The 14,877-nt window shown below is 62.1% G+C and overlaps 1 protein-coding gene across 6 annotated transcripts; it reads right to left on the bottom strand.

Annotated features, from left to right (window-relative positions):
• Positions 1 to 863: 863 nt before the first annotated feature.
• On the bottom strand, positions 864 to 14,079 carry LOC310887547 (uncharacterized protein). 6 transcript variants are annotated; one of them, XM_083813567.1, is made up of 8 exons: positions 13,947 to 14,079; positions 13,004 to 13,333; positions 12,625 to 12,921; positions 12,052 to 12,173; positions 7,423 to 11,677; positions 5,935 to 6,000; positions 5,218 to 5,291; positions 3,150 to 4,862 (listed from the first exon to the last, which is right to left on the bottom strand). In XM_083813567.1, exons 1-5 carry the CDS (start codon positions 13,984 to 13,986, stop codon positions 11,645 to 11,647), a joined length of 822 nt encoding a protein of 273 aa, XP_083669693.1. In that variant the 5' UTR covers positions 13,987 to 14,079; the 3' UTR covers positions 3,150 to 4,862; positions 5,218 to 5,291; positions 5,935 to 6,000; positions 7,423 to 11,644. The 6 variants fall into 6 exon arrangements, with proteins under 6 accessions (XP_083669690.1, XP_083669693.1, XP_083669694.1 ...); XM_083813568.1 differs by having other exon boundaries at positions 12,052 to 12,170; XM_083813565.1 differs by having other exon boundaries at positions 7,423 to 12,173.
• Between the last annotated feature and the right edge of the window lie 798 nt (positions 14,080 to 14,877).

Here is a 14,877-nt window from a genome sequence, read left to right as displayed (position 1 = left end):
GTTGCACACGGGGGTTGCAGGTGGGCGCTTGCACGTGCTCTGCTGCCCGAGGGGTTGCGCACGCGGTGTTGCATGCCCGGTTGCGTAAAGGGCTGCAGGCGGTTTTGCACTCTGCGCGTTGCACGGTGGAGGGCTGCAGGTGGGGTTTTTGCATGCTTGGTGAATTGCAGGGGGGGGGTCTTTTGCACCTAGGGCCTTGCACGGGGGGGGTTGTGCAGAGGGTTTTGCACGCCTAGTTGCACAGAGGTTTGCACGCTGGGGTTATACCGTCTGCTGGTGGTTCCAAAGGGAGGCGGGGTGTGGGGGCTGTGCCTTTGCAGCTTTGCTCTTCTGGCAGAGCTGCGCTGGTGCCTCCTCTGCACGTGCTGTAACAGCAGGAGAGGCAAACTGCAGCTGCCCGGGAGAGCCTTTAGGTGTTAAACTTCTGCAGGAATCCCCTGGAAAGCTCAACCCAATCATGCATCCCCTGCTGCCTTTTGTCCCGGTACCACAAGACTAAAGCCTGTGCAAGACAGCTTAAGGAAAACTTTCCCAAATTGCTGGCCCTCGTTAAAATTTGGATGCTGTCAGCGCTGTGCCTTCAGCAGCTGATGCCCACTGAGCTCCTCCCCAGCGAGAGCTGCATGGGCCTTGCAGCAAAGGCTGCAAAAATGCCCCAGCTGCTGCTTGAACGTGGAAGCGTGCAGGGAAAGGGCGCGATGCTGGAGCAAAGCCGCTGGGTCTGGGCTGCCCACAACCCCTGCTGACGGAGACGAGGCTGCTCTTGCTGATAATTTACATCCGTTCGGGTTAATTGGCACAACGGCAGCTTTGCAAATACGCTGGGGAAAGGTGGATGCACAAGCAGGCGGTGACCTGGTATGTGACAGCGTAATTCTTTAATTTCAAGGCACGAGCACACAGGTGGATATACTGTCTGTACATCTGGAAGACTTCTTTACTACTTTAAAAAATAAAAAGCCTATGTTTTAAGGCCACGGGAGGTGTTGATGTCCAGCAGTGGAGCCAGAGCTTTGCTGGGCTGGAAGCGCTGGGGCGGCAGAGCTGCTCCAGGTATTTTTGTGTCGATGCCCTCAGCTTCGAGGCACAAACAGCCCGAGACGCTTTGGCAGCCGAGCATCTGAGCAAAACCATGGGAATCTGTGCTGGGAGGGGAGAAAATACTTCCCGGTTCAGGCAATGCAGGCTTTTCCTTCTCTGGTTGTTGAGAGCTTGGCCAGTGTGTTCCTGTATTTTTATCTGAGAAGGGGTTAAAGATGTGGTCAAAAGGACCAAATGTTGCCAATTCTTCAACATATTTGGTCCGGAAGGTGTTTTTATTTAGCGGGTCAGAAGCATGCGAACGCACCCGTTTATGGAACAAAAACCCTGGCTGGTTTTGCTGAAGAGGGCGATCCGTTGCGGTGGCACTCGGGGTGCAAAAGGTCGAGCGCCGCTTTGCTGAAAATTGACTTTTCTTTGCACCAGCTGATACTGAAGTGCTTTAAAAGACGCGATTCCCTCGGTGCAGAAATAAAAGCTCGTCGGGGAGCTGGGGCAGGATTTAATGCCAGCAGTCTATTAGCATTGCGGAGTTGTACTTTTTGCTTATTGCACCTGTTTTGGGACCTTCCCTGGAAAAGGCAGTGGGAAACGAGTGCCCTGCGTGCAAGGGAAGGAAATTCCTCGCAAGGGAAGGGAGAATTGCGCTTTTTGCCTCAGCCCCACTTTTGCCTCCTGAAAACGCTTTGGCATCGCGGTGTCAGCATCGGTTTTGTGCATTCGCAACTAATGAATAATAAATAATAAGCGCAGGAAATGGGGCGCAGCCCTTGCCACGGCGCAAAGCAGCGCTGCCTTCCCAGAAATGCCATCCTGGCTGTCAGCAGCTTTCTGCGAAGCCCTGAACCTGGTGCATCTTCACTGGCCCTGCAGAGGGCGGCTTCGAGCTCCTCTTGCGGCTGTGTGCACATTTTGGGGTGCACAGCTGGGGTTCTTTTTGGGGGGTGAACCCCCAGTGGGGTGCCGAGCTGCCGCTAACCCCCCTTTTTGGGGCTGGGGGTGTGCAAAAAGCAGGGTCACGGGTGCCGGGAGGTGGAGGCAAGGAGCCCCAAAGCCACCCCATCCTCCTGGTTTGGGGTTTTGCTGCTGCACCCGCGTCGTGCCGCGGCTCCTCCCGTCCCGCACCTCCGGGAGGCCGGTACGGCTGGGAAACCGAGCGGAGACCTTGAGAGCCCTTCTGGTTTCTTCCTGCGCAGAGATAATTGTGAACGGTTTTCGAAAACGGGGGGAAATCCTCTTGAGCCTTAAAGCTGCTTAGCGCATGAAGGCTCGCCGGGGCCGGGAGGCAGAGCCGAGCAGGGCACAAGCGGGGCCCGGGGGGTGAATAACGGGGGAAGCTTCACCTCCTGCTGCAGCCACGGGGCTGGACGGGCTCTGGGTTTTCCTACAGGGGGAGAAACTCGTGCAGGCATTCCGAAGGGAAAGGATTAAATGGGTGCTGCGAAGTCTGAAGGCGCCCCGGTGCGCGCCCGCTGCCGGCGCCCTGCGTGAGCCGCGGCTCCCGTGATGGAAACCCCGGGGTTTTCCTGCGACTTGCGGGAAGCTGCGTTGGAAAGGAGGCGTCTGCACACTCTGCCAAGTAACTTCGGCTTCCAGGAGGCGGCGGGGCCCTTTCCAGCCGTTTCTTTGTGCGTTTGCCATGAGCCGGGAGGGAGCCGGCGCCTCCGGCTGCACGGTGCGAGACCTGCGGGAGCCCTGGCTGGTGGCAGCTCTGCCCCAGACGTCGATTCCTTCGCGTGATGGCTTGGAAGGGAGCTGAAAATCCACCTGGTTCCCGCCCCCCAGTCCCATCCAGCCTGGCCTTGGCCCCCCCCCAGGGATGGGGCACCCCCAGCCCTGCACCAGGGCCTCGCCGCCCTCCTGGGGAAGGATTTCTTCCTTACACCTGACCCAAACTTGCCCTCTTTCAGCTTAAAGCTGTTGCTCCCAGCCCTGATAATGGTCGTGTTTGCCCTTCCTGACCCGTGTGCTCGGGCTTCGCTTGCTCTTGTACCTCCGGAGAAGGCTTCTCTGCTTTCCTGCGCCCTGGCATCGCGCACCGATGCTGTTGTGCACCGATGCCGAGAAGCATCTAGCGATATTTTTTTCTTAGTAAACTTGGCGTGCTCTAGGCTTTGTGCATGTATTTTATTTTCGCTTCTTTCGGCGGGTCCGTAACACTGCAGCACTGCCCCTGCTCCTGCCTGGGGGCTCGCCGAGGCTGCCCCGAAGCCCCCCCCCCCCCCACCAAACCCCTGCCTCGCCAGCCCGGCGCCTTCCACCTCCGGTGCCTCGCCGTCTTTCTGGTTCATCATCGCCGTGTGCTGGACCCGGCACGCTGGGATTTGCCCCGATATTTGGGCGGCTGTTTTATCGTCCAGATCATCGTACATCCGCTCCAGCATGGCTAACGCCCTCGGGCGCTGGGTGCCCCTCTCCTGGGTGCCACACAGCACCCCCCGAGGCGGATCCCTTTCCTTCATGCTGGCAGAAGCCACCTCCAGAGGCTGAGGGCTTGTGCCCTAATGGCTTTCTCGATGCCCCCTTCCCTGCCCTCTAATTCCCGAGCTGTTATCCCAGCACCGGTGCAGCCCAGTGTCAAGGTGCTCCCTTGGCTGATGGCTGGGATCTTTTTGCGTGCATGGGTCTTTTTGCAAAAACCTTTTTGGCACGGTTTATAGGGAAGCTGGTGGGAGCTGTGCTGGTCGGAAGGGCTTTTCTTGGTCCGAGTTACGGCACTGCACGTCTCGCTGGGGTTTCTGCAAGTGTCCGGCGACGGCTGCAAGACGTTGTGTTCAGAGCAGCTCTGGGAAAAAAAAAAAACTCCCCAGGGTTGTGGCGGATTCTCCAGCATCGGGATTTTAAGGTTTGGCTACACGAGGTGCTGGACGACCTTCTCTAGGCACTGCTTGTAGGTCGGACCCGATGATCTCTGAGGTCCTGGGGCTTCTACCCGCGGCGATGGTTCGTGGCACGGGGCTGTCCCGAAGCATTTCCTCATGCGGTAGGTGGCAAAACCCGCACCGGGCCCCACAGCTGCTGAGGTCCTGTGGGGTTGGGAGAGAAGAAATGGGGCAGGGCAGGCTCGGCCCCACCGGGGGCGTTCGTCACAGTCAGTGCCCATCTCGTGCGGTCGTGCACGGCGGAGACAAAGTCAATTGTTAGTCACTTTATTGGCAGGAGTTCATATTTACAACAGAATAATAGGAAATAGGAAAGAACCTAGGCATTACAAAGCTCTTCGGTGTTTGCACAGCTTTTACGGCCCGGGATGGCATCATCCATCTGCCGAAAGCTGTGGGTGTCGAGTCACCACCGTGCTAAAAACAGAGGCGGCTGCTTCGTTCGGAGGATGTAACTTCCAACGTGGTGACGAAATTCTTTTCTTCGTCCGAGTCGCCGCGTCTGCAGAGAGGGGAAGAGGCTAGGAAGCGATTCCCATGTCCTCCCATTGTGTTTCGGGGCGGGCTGGCGGCCGCGCGGGGATCCTGCGCGCACCTGGCTGCCGGCGAGCCCAAAGAGGAGGCTTGGGTGCTTCGGGGAAAAAAAACTAAAGTGGCTTTTTGGCGTTTCTGCAGGCAGTCCCAGTGGCGATTCGTGCTTCTCTGGTTGTCCCCGGCACGGGGCTGGCTGCCCAGAAGGTTTCCTTGTTTCGGGGAGGCGCTGCCGGGTGCTGCTGCCTTGGGGAGGTCGGCGGTAGCGAAATGCTCCGAGTGCCCCGGTGCTGCGTGGCTCTCGTACCTGCCAAGCCTGGGGAGTCACAGCAGGAGACCCAGGAGGCCGAGAAGGACGACGAGGGGCAGGTGGCACTGGAGGGGCGACCCCGCAGACTCCAGAATCTCCTGGGAAGCCGAGGAAGAGAAATCAGTTGGCAGCAGCCTGGTCCAGCGCGCTCCGCCGATCCCCTCTGCCCTCCCCCTGTCCCTGTGCGTGGGCTGCGGGGCAGAAACCAAAGTGCCCCGGAGCCTCCCTTCGGGAGCAGTGCAAGGCAAAGGGCTCCCGGTCTCAGAGTCAAAACTGGGGGAGAAACCCCCTGTTTTGCGCATCCCTTCCCCAAAGCGAGATGGTGCTCGAGAGGGTGGTCAGGAGCACGAATAACCCTTGTTGGGGCAGCGGGCGTTAAAGTTGGCTGGGTAGGGCGTGCGGGAGGAGCCGAGTTTTTTTGGGAATACGAAGAGAAATGCTTCGGGTACTCACCTCGTACATGTACATGGTGGGAAGTATCGTGACGTTGTCGGGGTAGTACTCGATGGTTGCGTACAAGTAATCGCCTGCAGCGAAAGCATCAGATCACTGGGTCGGTGCCACCCAGCGTAGGCTGGGAGCTGGACCCCAGGGGCTGCGGGGCCGCACCAGTTTGCACCAGTTTGCACCAGTGGTGCCGGCACACCGCGGCGGGTGCGGGAAAGCCAACGCTGCGTCACCCTGGCGGGGTCTCTGCTCTGAGTGCACCTCGGTGAGCTTTTCACTTGGCAGAGCGTGATCTGGGATGTGAGCGAGAGCCACTGGGGGCAGAGCAGCTCCAGAGAAAGGGCTTTGAGCTCCACTTTTAATCCTCTTGTACGTTTTACGCAGCTCTTGTCCCAGCACCGCTTAATTTAGGCCCTTCCAGAGGGAGGGCGCCCATTTCCCACGGGTTTGTTCCCGTTTGCACCCGCGGCTGGGGATGTGGACAAGATGTTTTCATCCGAGGGGTCTCCAGAGGCTGCTGCTCCTGGAGACGTGGCGGTGCCGGGGCCGCCCTTTAGGAGCCGAAGGAGCAGCAGCGCCTCCAGCACCGCCTGCAGCCCCTGGGGGCGTCCGGACCCCTGGCCCCCCACCCCTGCTCCTGTTCCTGCAGAGCCTCAGCACTGGGTTACCCTGCCCTCGCCGTGTGGTTTGTGTCAAAATTATCAAAAAGCGAGAATTTCTTACCAAAACGAGATGCGTAGTCATATAAAAACTGCGTTATTTCCTCTTCTTCTCCCACTTCAGCATACCCTGAAAAAAAAAATAAAATAAACAAACAATAAAAAAACAAACAAGAAAGGAGCGGTTCGTACCCCACCAGCGTTAGCAGACTTGCACGGAGCCGGCTCGCTCCCCGCGCCAGCGGGACGTGATTTCGCAGGAACAGCTTTGCTGATTTATGGGCGCTTTGCGCAGAGCTTGCTCCCTCGTGGGAGTCACGGATTCGCAATCTGGCCCCTAATTAAATCAGGGACTTCAGAGCAAAAGCTCTCATGTTACAAACCGGACCGGAGCTCGCCCCCACACTTGGGTTTTCCCTCCGCAGGTTTGCCAGGAGAGGGATCGGGGGCAATGGGGCCACAGGCTGCGTCCCCGTGTCCTGGGTGTCCCCGTGTCCTGGGGCCCATCCCTGGCACAGAGCTGTGTTTCCGTGGGCGAGCCGCTATAAATAGGTTCGTGCATCGCACAACTCGGTCCAGCTCGCGCCGAGCCCTGCTCATTTCCCTTTTCCACACGTGCACTTTTCTCCTTTCACACTCGGGAACCGCTACGACCCGTCTCCCTTATTCCTCATGTGCTGGTGGGTGGCACCCGCGGGTGCCCCTCTCCACACCGCGCCCCGTGTCCTCGCGTGCCCCGAACTTCCCCAGGCTGTGCCCCCAGCCCGGAGCCCGGTTCCCAGCACCACGGCGCGCTTTGACCCAGCCTCGAGGTGCACGGGGAGGCAGCGCCGGGTGGGCGCCTGGGACCTCCCTTTGGGAGGCTCGGACCCGTCGGGAGCGCTCCGTTCCTTCCCGGCTGCGCTCACGTCAGCTCCCAGCCACCTTCTCCCTGCGCTGGGCTTTCCGAGAAAGTTTTCCGTGCAGGCTCCTATTTGTGCTTGGGATAAAACGGGAGCTGCGTCGCCGGGTGGGAGCAAAGAGCTTCCATCTGGGAAGCCCCGGCTGCGTTTAACCCCTTGCACGGTGCAGGACGCGCGGCTCCATCCCTTCGCTCAGCAGAAGGGCTCCCTGCAGCCCAGAGCAGTTTCCAGCCACAGGTTTGCTCTGGGCACTGCTGCTACCCAGCTTGGCTCGCCTGGTGCCCTCCGGCTCGTGGGCACCCACCTGAGGACTCGGCAAGTCCTGTTTGTTCCCTTGCCTGCGTCCCGTCTCCCTTACTAGGTCACAGCTGCGTGCCGCGAGCTCGTTTGAACGCAATGTGGAAAACATTACAGATTGTCAAACTGCCTCTCCTGCAAGCACCCGCTCTGCTGTGACTCGCAGGGTGTGCGCACCGAGCTTCCCCCGGCTCGGTTTTGCTCCCGACACCTCCGCCGCCAAGCAAACGCCCCCCAGCCCCTTCTGCCCGACCGCAGCCAGCCGTCCCGCAGCATCCCGGGAACGCGCACGGTCCGAGCTGCTCGAGCGCCCAAGTTGCAAGGCAGTAAAAGAGAAGGAACGGCGCATTTACCCAGCAGAAAAGGAAGAGCCAAGACCGCCACGAACAAAAAATTCATCGTCCCGCGTCGCGGTGCCGTCTCCTGATGCTGCCCGGTGCTGCCGCTCAGCAATTTCTCGAGACGTCCCAGCGGCACGGCCGGGAGGCAGGAAATGACACTGCTGGGGGCCGGGCCGAGCGGCCCCCGCGCTGGGGAGAAGGCACGGCACGCTCCTCCGAAACGCGCCCAGTTGGGTGCGATGGGGTGGCTGCGCCAGGGGGGCGCGTGGCCTCTCCCGGAGCGGCGGCGGTCGAAGGTTGCCCTTGGCAAAGAGCTTCCCCTTTGCCCAGGAGCGATCGCGGGGCAGGTGGCTCCGGTGGGGCTGCGGCAGCCGAGCAGCGGGCGAGGGCTGCGCCCGCACAGCGAGTGCTTTCGGCAGATGAATCCGCAGCCGAGGGGCAGAGGCAGAAACGCTGGCCGGGAGCCAGGGCTGCTAAATGCGGCTCCTGACTTCCCTTAAAAGTTTAGGGGATTTTTTTTGCCTGGCTCTCGTTTCACCTCCAAGTGCCTCACGTTCTCAGGCGGTAAGGAGAACTGTGAATGGCCGCGGGTGGATTTTGTCCCGTAGCATGCAGAAGTGCCCCGCTGCGGTGCGCCTTAGGCCCCCTTTCTCTGTTCACCGCGCTTTGCGCTCCGGTGCTGCATCCGCAGGGTGTGGTGCCCTGGTACACGCTGCTATCTGCTCCTTCTTTACTCTCAAAAAATAAAAACAAACTGGGAGAACATTTCTTGGAGAGAAACCAGGAGGAAAACGAAACGTCGCCGCTCTGCTCTCTGGGGAAAGGAGCCGGGGCTGGCGCAGGAGGGCTCGAAGCCGGGCGTGAGAGCGGCGGCAGCAGGAGGCAGCTTAGGGGCACGCGAGCTGCTGGGGCACGCAGCTTGCTGCAGGCCGCTCCAATCCCTATTGATGTTTTTTTTGGGGGAAAAAACACGCCTCGCCGCCGTGGGTTCTTCTCCCAGCAGCAAAACCGGTGCGATGGGCACGGCGGCGCAGAGCTTTGGTGATTTGGCCACCCCCAGCGCCCCTGGCACCGCTTCCCAGCCCCGTGTCCCCGCTGCCTCCGTCCTCCCCTCGCCGGACGGGGTTTTCCCCGGCCCCGTTTTGGGGCTGGGAGAACGGGAGCGGGGCGAGGGAGGCTGATGGCCGACGGCCGCGCCAGCCCTGCTCCGAGGAGCCAGGGTGCAGGCGGGAGCGAGCTCTGCGTGATGGGCGCGGGCACCGCGGGAGCAGCAGCATGGGACAGTTTTCCCCTCCCCATGCTCTCGCTGTCAGTTTTACACCGAGGAATTAGCCAAAGCGGGTCCTTTTTCGACAGAAAAAGCATCAAACAGAGCCTGGAAATGTTTCGCAGCCTCCCGTTGTCGCATGTGCTCTGCCAAAGGGGCTTTTCCCAGCGATCCGGAGAGCTTGACAAAGGGTTAAGCACGGAGGAATGCTGAGCAACCGAGCAGGCAGGAAGCGAGTATCTCCAAAGCGTCCCCTCGACCCACAGAAATAACATCAAAACCAAAATCTCAACCCAAGCAGAAATCTGAGCTCGCTGGGAGCGATGCAGCGAATTCCTGCGGGGCTCGGGTGGGAACGGCTGGAGCAGCGTGGGAGAGGAAGAGCCATAAAAGAGTCCGAACGCCGGGGTTTTGGGGCTGGTGGGGAGGGAGGGGCGAGGCAGGTTTAGAAGGATTATCCTGCCTTTTAGAGGGGGAGCTGATGGGGCTGGGATGACAAACTTCTTGGCAGGCAAACAGCCGTGGTGCAAGCGTCGTTCCTTTGGGGCTGAAATGGGGAAATGGGAAAGGGGCTGTGGCGGTGCTGCTGCGGGCTGCGATCTGCTCGGGGACTGGCACGCGCCTCTAGGTTTGTTCCTGCTCCCTTTTAACATCTTGCAACACAGAACTAAAACATCACCCAGAGAGTGGCCAGGAAAAGTGGCCAGAAGCAACGCCTTTCCCATCTCCGCTCCCATGATTTCAAAATCTCGCTCCTATTTTGCGTGAGCTCTGTGTTTCTCTGTCTTTTTCCTTATTAAAGCCCGAGTGCCAAAACCAAGCTCTCCGAGGTCGCGCGGCGAGGGACGGAGAGCAGCCCTGCACGTGGGAGCTCTGCAGTCAGCGGTGGGAGCGCTGCCTTTCACATGGGAAAGTGCGGGGCGGGAGCCAAAAAAATGTGGCTTTTGTGCAAGGAACCACGGGGCTCGCACCGACGGCTCTGGCCCCTCGCGGCACCGAGGGTGCTGGCGGCACGGCGCGGCCGGGGCTGGATCACGGTGGGGGTTTGGTGCCGCAGACAGCCCGGGAAGGTGCAAAGGGAATCGCTCGGGTCCTCTGCTTTAGGATGCATGGCGTCATTTCCCAGCTTTCATAGGAGGAAGCAAAACTCGCAGGGAAATTAAAAAAATGCAGCTGGTAAATAAGACTGCGCTGCTAACAATGCCTCGCGCCCGAGCAGATGACATTAGCAGGATTCCTGCGGAAGCAGCCGGAGGACATTGTTTGGTGCTTCTGATGCAGAAGACAAGAAGATGGATGAAACTGCCCAGCGATGGGAGTGGGAGGGAAGCCCCAGGCCTGCTCCCCACGGCACCCGCACCCACGGGTGCCGGGACGGGGACCCCGCGCCCCGCGGTGCCGCGCGGCGGGCGGAGAGGTAGGTGGGGCGGGCGCTTCCCGCAGCAGCCCCCTGTGGCACGAGGGGATTTCTGCCAAGCGAAGGAGCCGTTCCTCCTGCGCGGCGTTCTGCTCTAAATAAAGCTTTCCTGCCCTTCCCAGCTGGTTTGTGAGCAGCGCTTGCTTGGGCCGCTCTCGGCAAAGCAGGGCGTGCGCGGCGCTGGGAGGGAGGCGCTGAGATGGAAAAAAGGGCCGCTGTGAACGGTGATTCCCAAAAAGCGCGCACGGCGCATCCACGGTTTTCCCCATCCACACCGGTGTTTGCTGCACCCCGGGCACCGTCCTCTTGGAGGGCTCTCAGCCAGCTTTGCGCGGCCGCTGGGGTGAACACGAGGGGGGTCTCCAGCCCCACGCCGCCCCCCTGCTGCTCCTTGGCCGGGACGGGCGCCGAGACCACCCCTGGCCTTCGTCCCACACCGCCAAGGCTGGGTGGGGAGCCCCAGGAAGACGGCTCCAAGCTGTTTGGTTGGCAGGCGGCTGTCCCTTCCTAATTAAACACAGAGCAGCGAGCTGGCTCCCAGGCTGGAATGCGGCTCGCTTCCCTTCCCCTCCCCATGGAGATGCTCCTCCAGCTGCGTGCGTCCGGATGACGCCGAGGGGCCAGCGCTGCCCGCGGGGGCACCGCGAGTTTTGGCCCCGTCGCTCAGTGGTTTCCCCTTGGGGCTTCGTGTCCCGGCCGCGGGAGCGGCAACGCGCGGCACAGCGCGTGGAGGGGAAGGGGAGGTTGCGGCAAACCCTAACGCCAGGTGAGCCTGGATGGCTGCCCTGGCACAGGGTCGCGCTCGTGGCCGTGGGCAGGGAAGGTGCCGAGAGCACGGGGAGCATCCTCGGAGCGGCCGCGCGTTGCGGGGTCGCCCTTCAGCGCGTCACGGCGCGGTGAGCAGAATGCGGAGAGGAGGGGCCGAAACGGGGCTTTGCTTAAGGCTCTAAGTGTAAAGGGACTTTTTTTTTTGCCCTGTTTAACAGCAGCTCCCCGTGGCTGTCACACAGGGTAGCGCAAGGAGCAATCCCAATGAAGCCGAGACCTCGCTTGCTTACCAAGAAATCACGAGTTTTATTTGCATGCAATTTCTCACGGCTATCCAGCTTCCCGCAGCGCTCTCAGCATTCCTCCTCCCCCTCTGCCATGACTCCAAGCAGGTAAATCCAGCAGGAAAACGGCACATTGCCCACCCGGACCTGCTTCTGGGGCTGTGGAAGGGGGCAAAAGGGGGTTGGGGCCACTTGAGGTGCCCTGGCTGCCCCCACCACAGCCGGACACAGCTCCTGCAGCACCAGCTCGCCCCGTCCGCCTGGCGTTTGGCTTGAAAGATTAGAGAAGAGGAACCCAAAGTGTCCGCTAAAAGCACTCCCCAGCAGGCTAGGAAAGACCTGCGGGGATCTCGCCGCGTGCTGGGGCCGTGCCCGCCCAGTCCCCATCGCCGCAGAGCGCAGGATCCCACAACTTTCCCTTTCCTCTCTTTTTTTAGCTGCTTTGGAGACCGCAGGCGCGAGCGGCTTCTGGCAGAGCGGGCGCGGGGAAAGGGCTTCTCAGTGCCCCACCGCCGCGTACTCGCACTCGGTCTGCAAGAGAAAGCGAGAAGGCGCGTGGTTAAACCCGCGCCCCGCACCGGGGAGCCCTTCCCGGCGACGGCTGGGGAGAAACGAGCGCGTGCCCCGTGCCCTGCTCGCGCTTCCACTCGTGCGCCCTGGAGCAGCTGCTCCCAAGCGCTTCCGTAAGGCGAGCGAAGGCAGAGCGGGGCCGGACGGGGTGCGGAGCAAAAGGCGCTGGGGCAGCGCTGCACCTGCACCTGCAGGGGATGCTTTGCCCGCGCCAAAGCCCCCAGCCGGGCTGCTTTTGAGCTCCTTCCTCCTGCCTCGCCGAGAGCCGAGGCCGGCCCGCGAGGCGCAGAACCGCCTCACGGCGCCTCGTGCCGGGGGCTGGGGAAGCAGCTCACCTCCGGGCCCCGTCTCAGCACCGCGCGGGCCGGCCTTCGGCGGAGCCGGCATGCCCACCGGATCAAGCCCAGGACGGCGGCGCCGGGCGGCACGAACGCCAGCAGCCACAGGAAGCATCCTGCTGCAGGGAGGGAGGGGAGGAGGACGAGACGTTGGAAATGGTTCACAGAGCTGGGACCGGGCTTTGGTCGAGCGCCCGAGCGCAGCAGCGGGGCGGCTGGGGAAAGGGAGGAGGAGAGAAGCGGCCGCACCGCGGGGCGATGTGGCCAGGGCATCGTTCGCAGCGTTTCAGCACGTGGGGAGCCCAGAGAGACGGGGAAAAGGGATTTCCAGATCTTCCTTGTGAGGAAAGGCTGGAAGAACCGGGCTGCGATGGGCTGAGAGAGGCCGAGACCTGCTGTGGAGCAGGACGATGGACCCAGGCACCTCCCCGCATCCTCTGCTGTGTTTTTCTACGGACTGCAGCAGCAGAAGCAATGGGACGGGGGCGTTCGGGGCTTATAGTCCCTGCAAGCACAGACCAAGCACAGAGCAAAGCCCGCGGTCCCAAGGGGGAGGCTGCTCGAGCTGACCTGTGCCGACGGTCCCGCTGACAGCCCCGCTGACGTTCCTGCCCGTGCCGCGCTCCGTGGCCGTGCACGCCGCGGCCCCGTCCCAGCGCTCGGCTGAGACCCAGGTGAGGCTCCAGGCGCCGAGGACCCCGTGCTCGTCCACGGCCTCGGCTGTCACCGGGGTGTCCCTGCCGTGGTGCCAGCGGACGGTGTCCCAGCCCCTGGGGAGGTCGTGGAGGTGGCACAGCAGGGGGACAACGTCCGAGGGCTCCTCCGCGTCCACGGGCACCAGGATGGAGAGCTTGGGCTCGGTGGCATCTAAAAGTGGGTGGGAAAACCCAGTGTCCCCAGGGATGTCCCCAGGGGTGTCCCCAGCACCGCCGCACGCTGCCGCGCTCACCTGTGACGAGGAGCCTGGTCCCGTCCCCGAAGTGGGAGTGCGACACGGAGGAGGTGCAGCAATAAGACCCAGAGTCCTCACGCTGCACATCGCTGATATTAAAGGAGAAAAAACCCAGTGCTCTCACCGTCCCTGAGTATCTCCCCTTTGGCTTTGAGAACTCTGTGCTCTGGTAAATCCATTCCAAGCTGCCGTCCGGCTTCTCCCTGTACCAATTGGCACCCCGTGGGCTGCCCGAGATGTTGCAGCTCAGCTCCGCCGTCTCCCCGGGGGGCAGCCAGAGCTGCGCTGGGCTCTGCTGGATCCGCGGCTCCTCCGCAGAGGCGGCTCCTGCACGAGAGGAGCGGGTCTGAGCGCAGCAGCCGGTGCCACGGGGTCACCCTTGTGCATCGGGCTGTCGGCTTCTGGCTCCAAACCAGCGAGGTTGGGGGGGTTTAGTGCAGAATTGGCATACCACAGCGATTCGCCTTCCTCAGCCCCGAGGCAGAGCATCACCCCCACAAAATACACAACACAAAATACAGGGGAGGGCAGCCAGCAGTGCCGGGGCCCCGCGCGCTCGGGTGCAGACGGGATGGTCTGTGCTTCCTCCACGGCAAACGAGGCTTGCAGGTGAAAAAAGTCAGGGCTGGATCAGCGGCTGGCACGGCGGGTGAGAAGCCCGCTGGGCTTTGGCATTCGGGAGGCAAGTCCTGCCTCTCGGAGAGGCAGCAGCACCCCGGGGTGGGTTTTGCACAGCCGCCGCGCTCAGGCTTTCGAAGAGATCGCGTTGAAAATGCTTCAGGGAAACTCGTTCAGCAAACCTCTGATGAGCGTAAGCCCCGCGGCTGCCTCCCCTCCCTCTGCCCGCCGGCTCAGGTTGGCGTTAAGCCGCTTCGGACGATCCCAGGCGGGTTTAGCGTAGCAGAAAGCAAGGCTGGAGCGTTCGTGGAGCGGGACGTACCTGTCAGGAGGAGCAGGAGAACCGCGGGCAGGCTGCACATCTCCGGCTGGGGCTGGCCACGCTCCTCGGTCGCCTCTCGGGTCCTGCAAAAAGCTTTGAGTGGGCAGAAGGGAGATTTTGGCTGGGGGTGGGACGAGGGCTCAGGTCTCACGGCAGCCCCGAGCCCCTCTCCCTGCCCTGGCCGTGCAGGGGCCGGATCCCAGGCTCCGCGTGCCGCGGCGCGAGGCGCAGCTCTGCGGCGTCCTGCGGGGAAGGCGAAGGTTTTGCTCGGGTTCAGCGAAGGGCGAAGCCGATGGCCGGGTCCAGCAGCCAGCGGGATGAGGACGTCCTGGAGCCTGGCCGTCACCTGGGGTCGCAGAGGCAGAGAGGGAGGCGATGCCTGGCAAGGGGACGGAGCTTAGAAAGCGAAACTGGGCGGCGGGCGCAGCCCCGGCCTCCTTCGCCCCCGCCGCAAGTGCTCGATGGGCCGCGCGCCCCGCTCCTGCTCGCGGAATGGAATTTAATTGCAGCTCCTGATTGCACCGGGGGGGTCCTGCTGCGCTTTGTCTGCCTGCGCATCGCCCCGAGGAGCCCCGGGCATCGTCCCCTGCTTCTTCCTCTCTCGCAGCTCAGCACCGCGGCCGCTCGTGGCCTTCAGGCTGGAGCAAACCTCACGATGCCGTGCCCCGTGGACGGGGATGCGTGCAGGCACAGTTCTGCTCTGGAGAGGAGCACGACGAGCACCGGGGCGGGCGGCGAGGTGCCTCTGGGCTGGGCAGGGCCCCGGGGAGCCGGTGGGCACTGGCGGGGCAAAGGCGGCTCGCGGAGGCTCGGCCTCGTTGCAGCAGCTGGAGGCTGGGTGCGGAGCTGCCTGAGCCGAGGAGCGCTGCGGTCAGCCTCGCCTTGTTGATTTTGTCACTTCTCTGCTGTTTATTCGCACAGAACCCCTGCC

The sequence above is a fragment of the Anser anser genome (genome assembly GCF_964211835.1).
Source record: "Anser anser genome assembly, chromosome: 28".
NCBI lineage: Eukaryota > Metazoa > Chordata > Aves > Anseriformes > Anatidae > Anser > Anser anser.
The sequence above is the reverse complement of the archived record's forward strand: the minus strand, read 5'-3'. Positions and strand labels throughout refer to the sequence as shown.

What these genes read in the sequence shown, in the direction of transcription:
- LOC310887547 (XM_083813564.1), bottom strand. Translation starts at nt 3,503, where the DNA reads ATGAAGGAAAGGGATCCGCCTCGGGGGGTGCTGTGTGGCACCCAGGAG.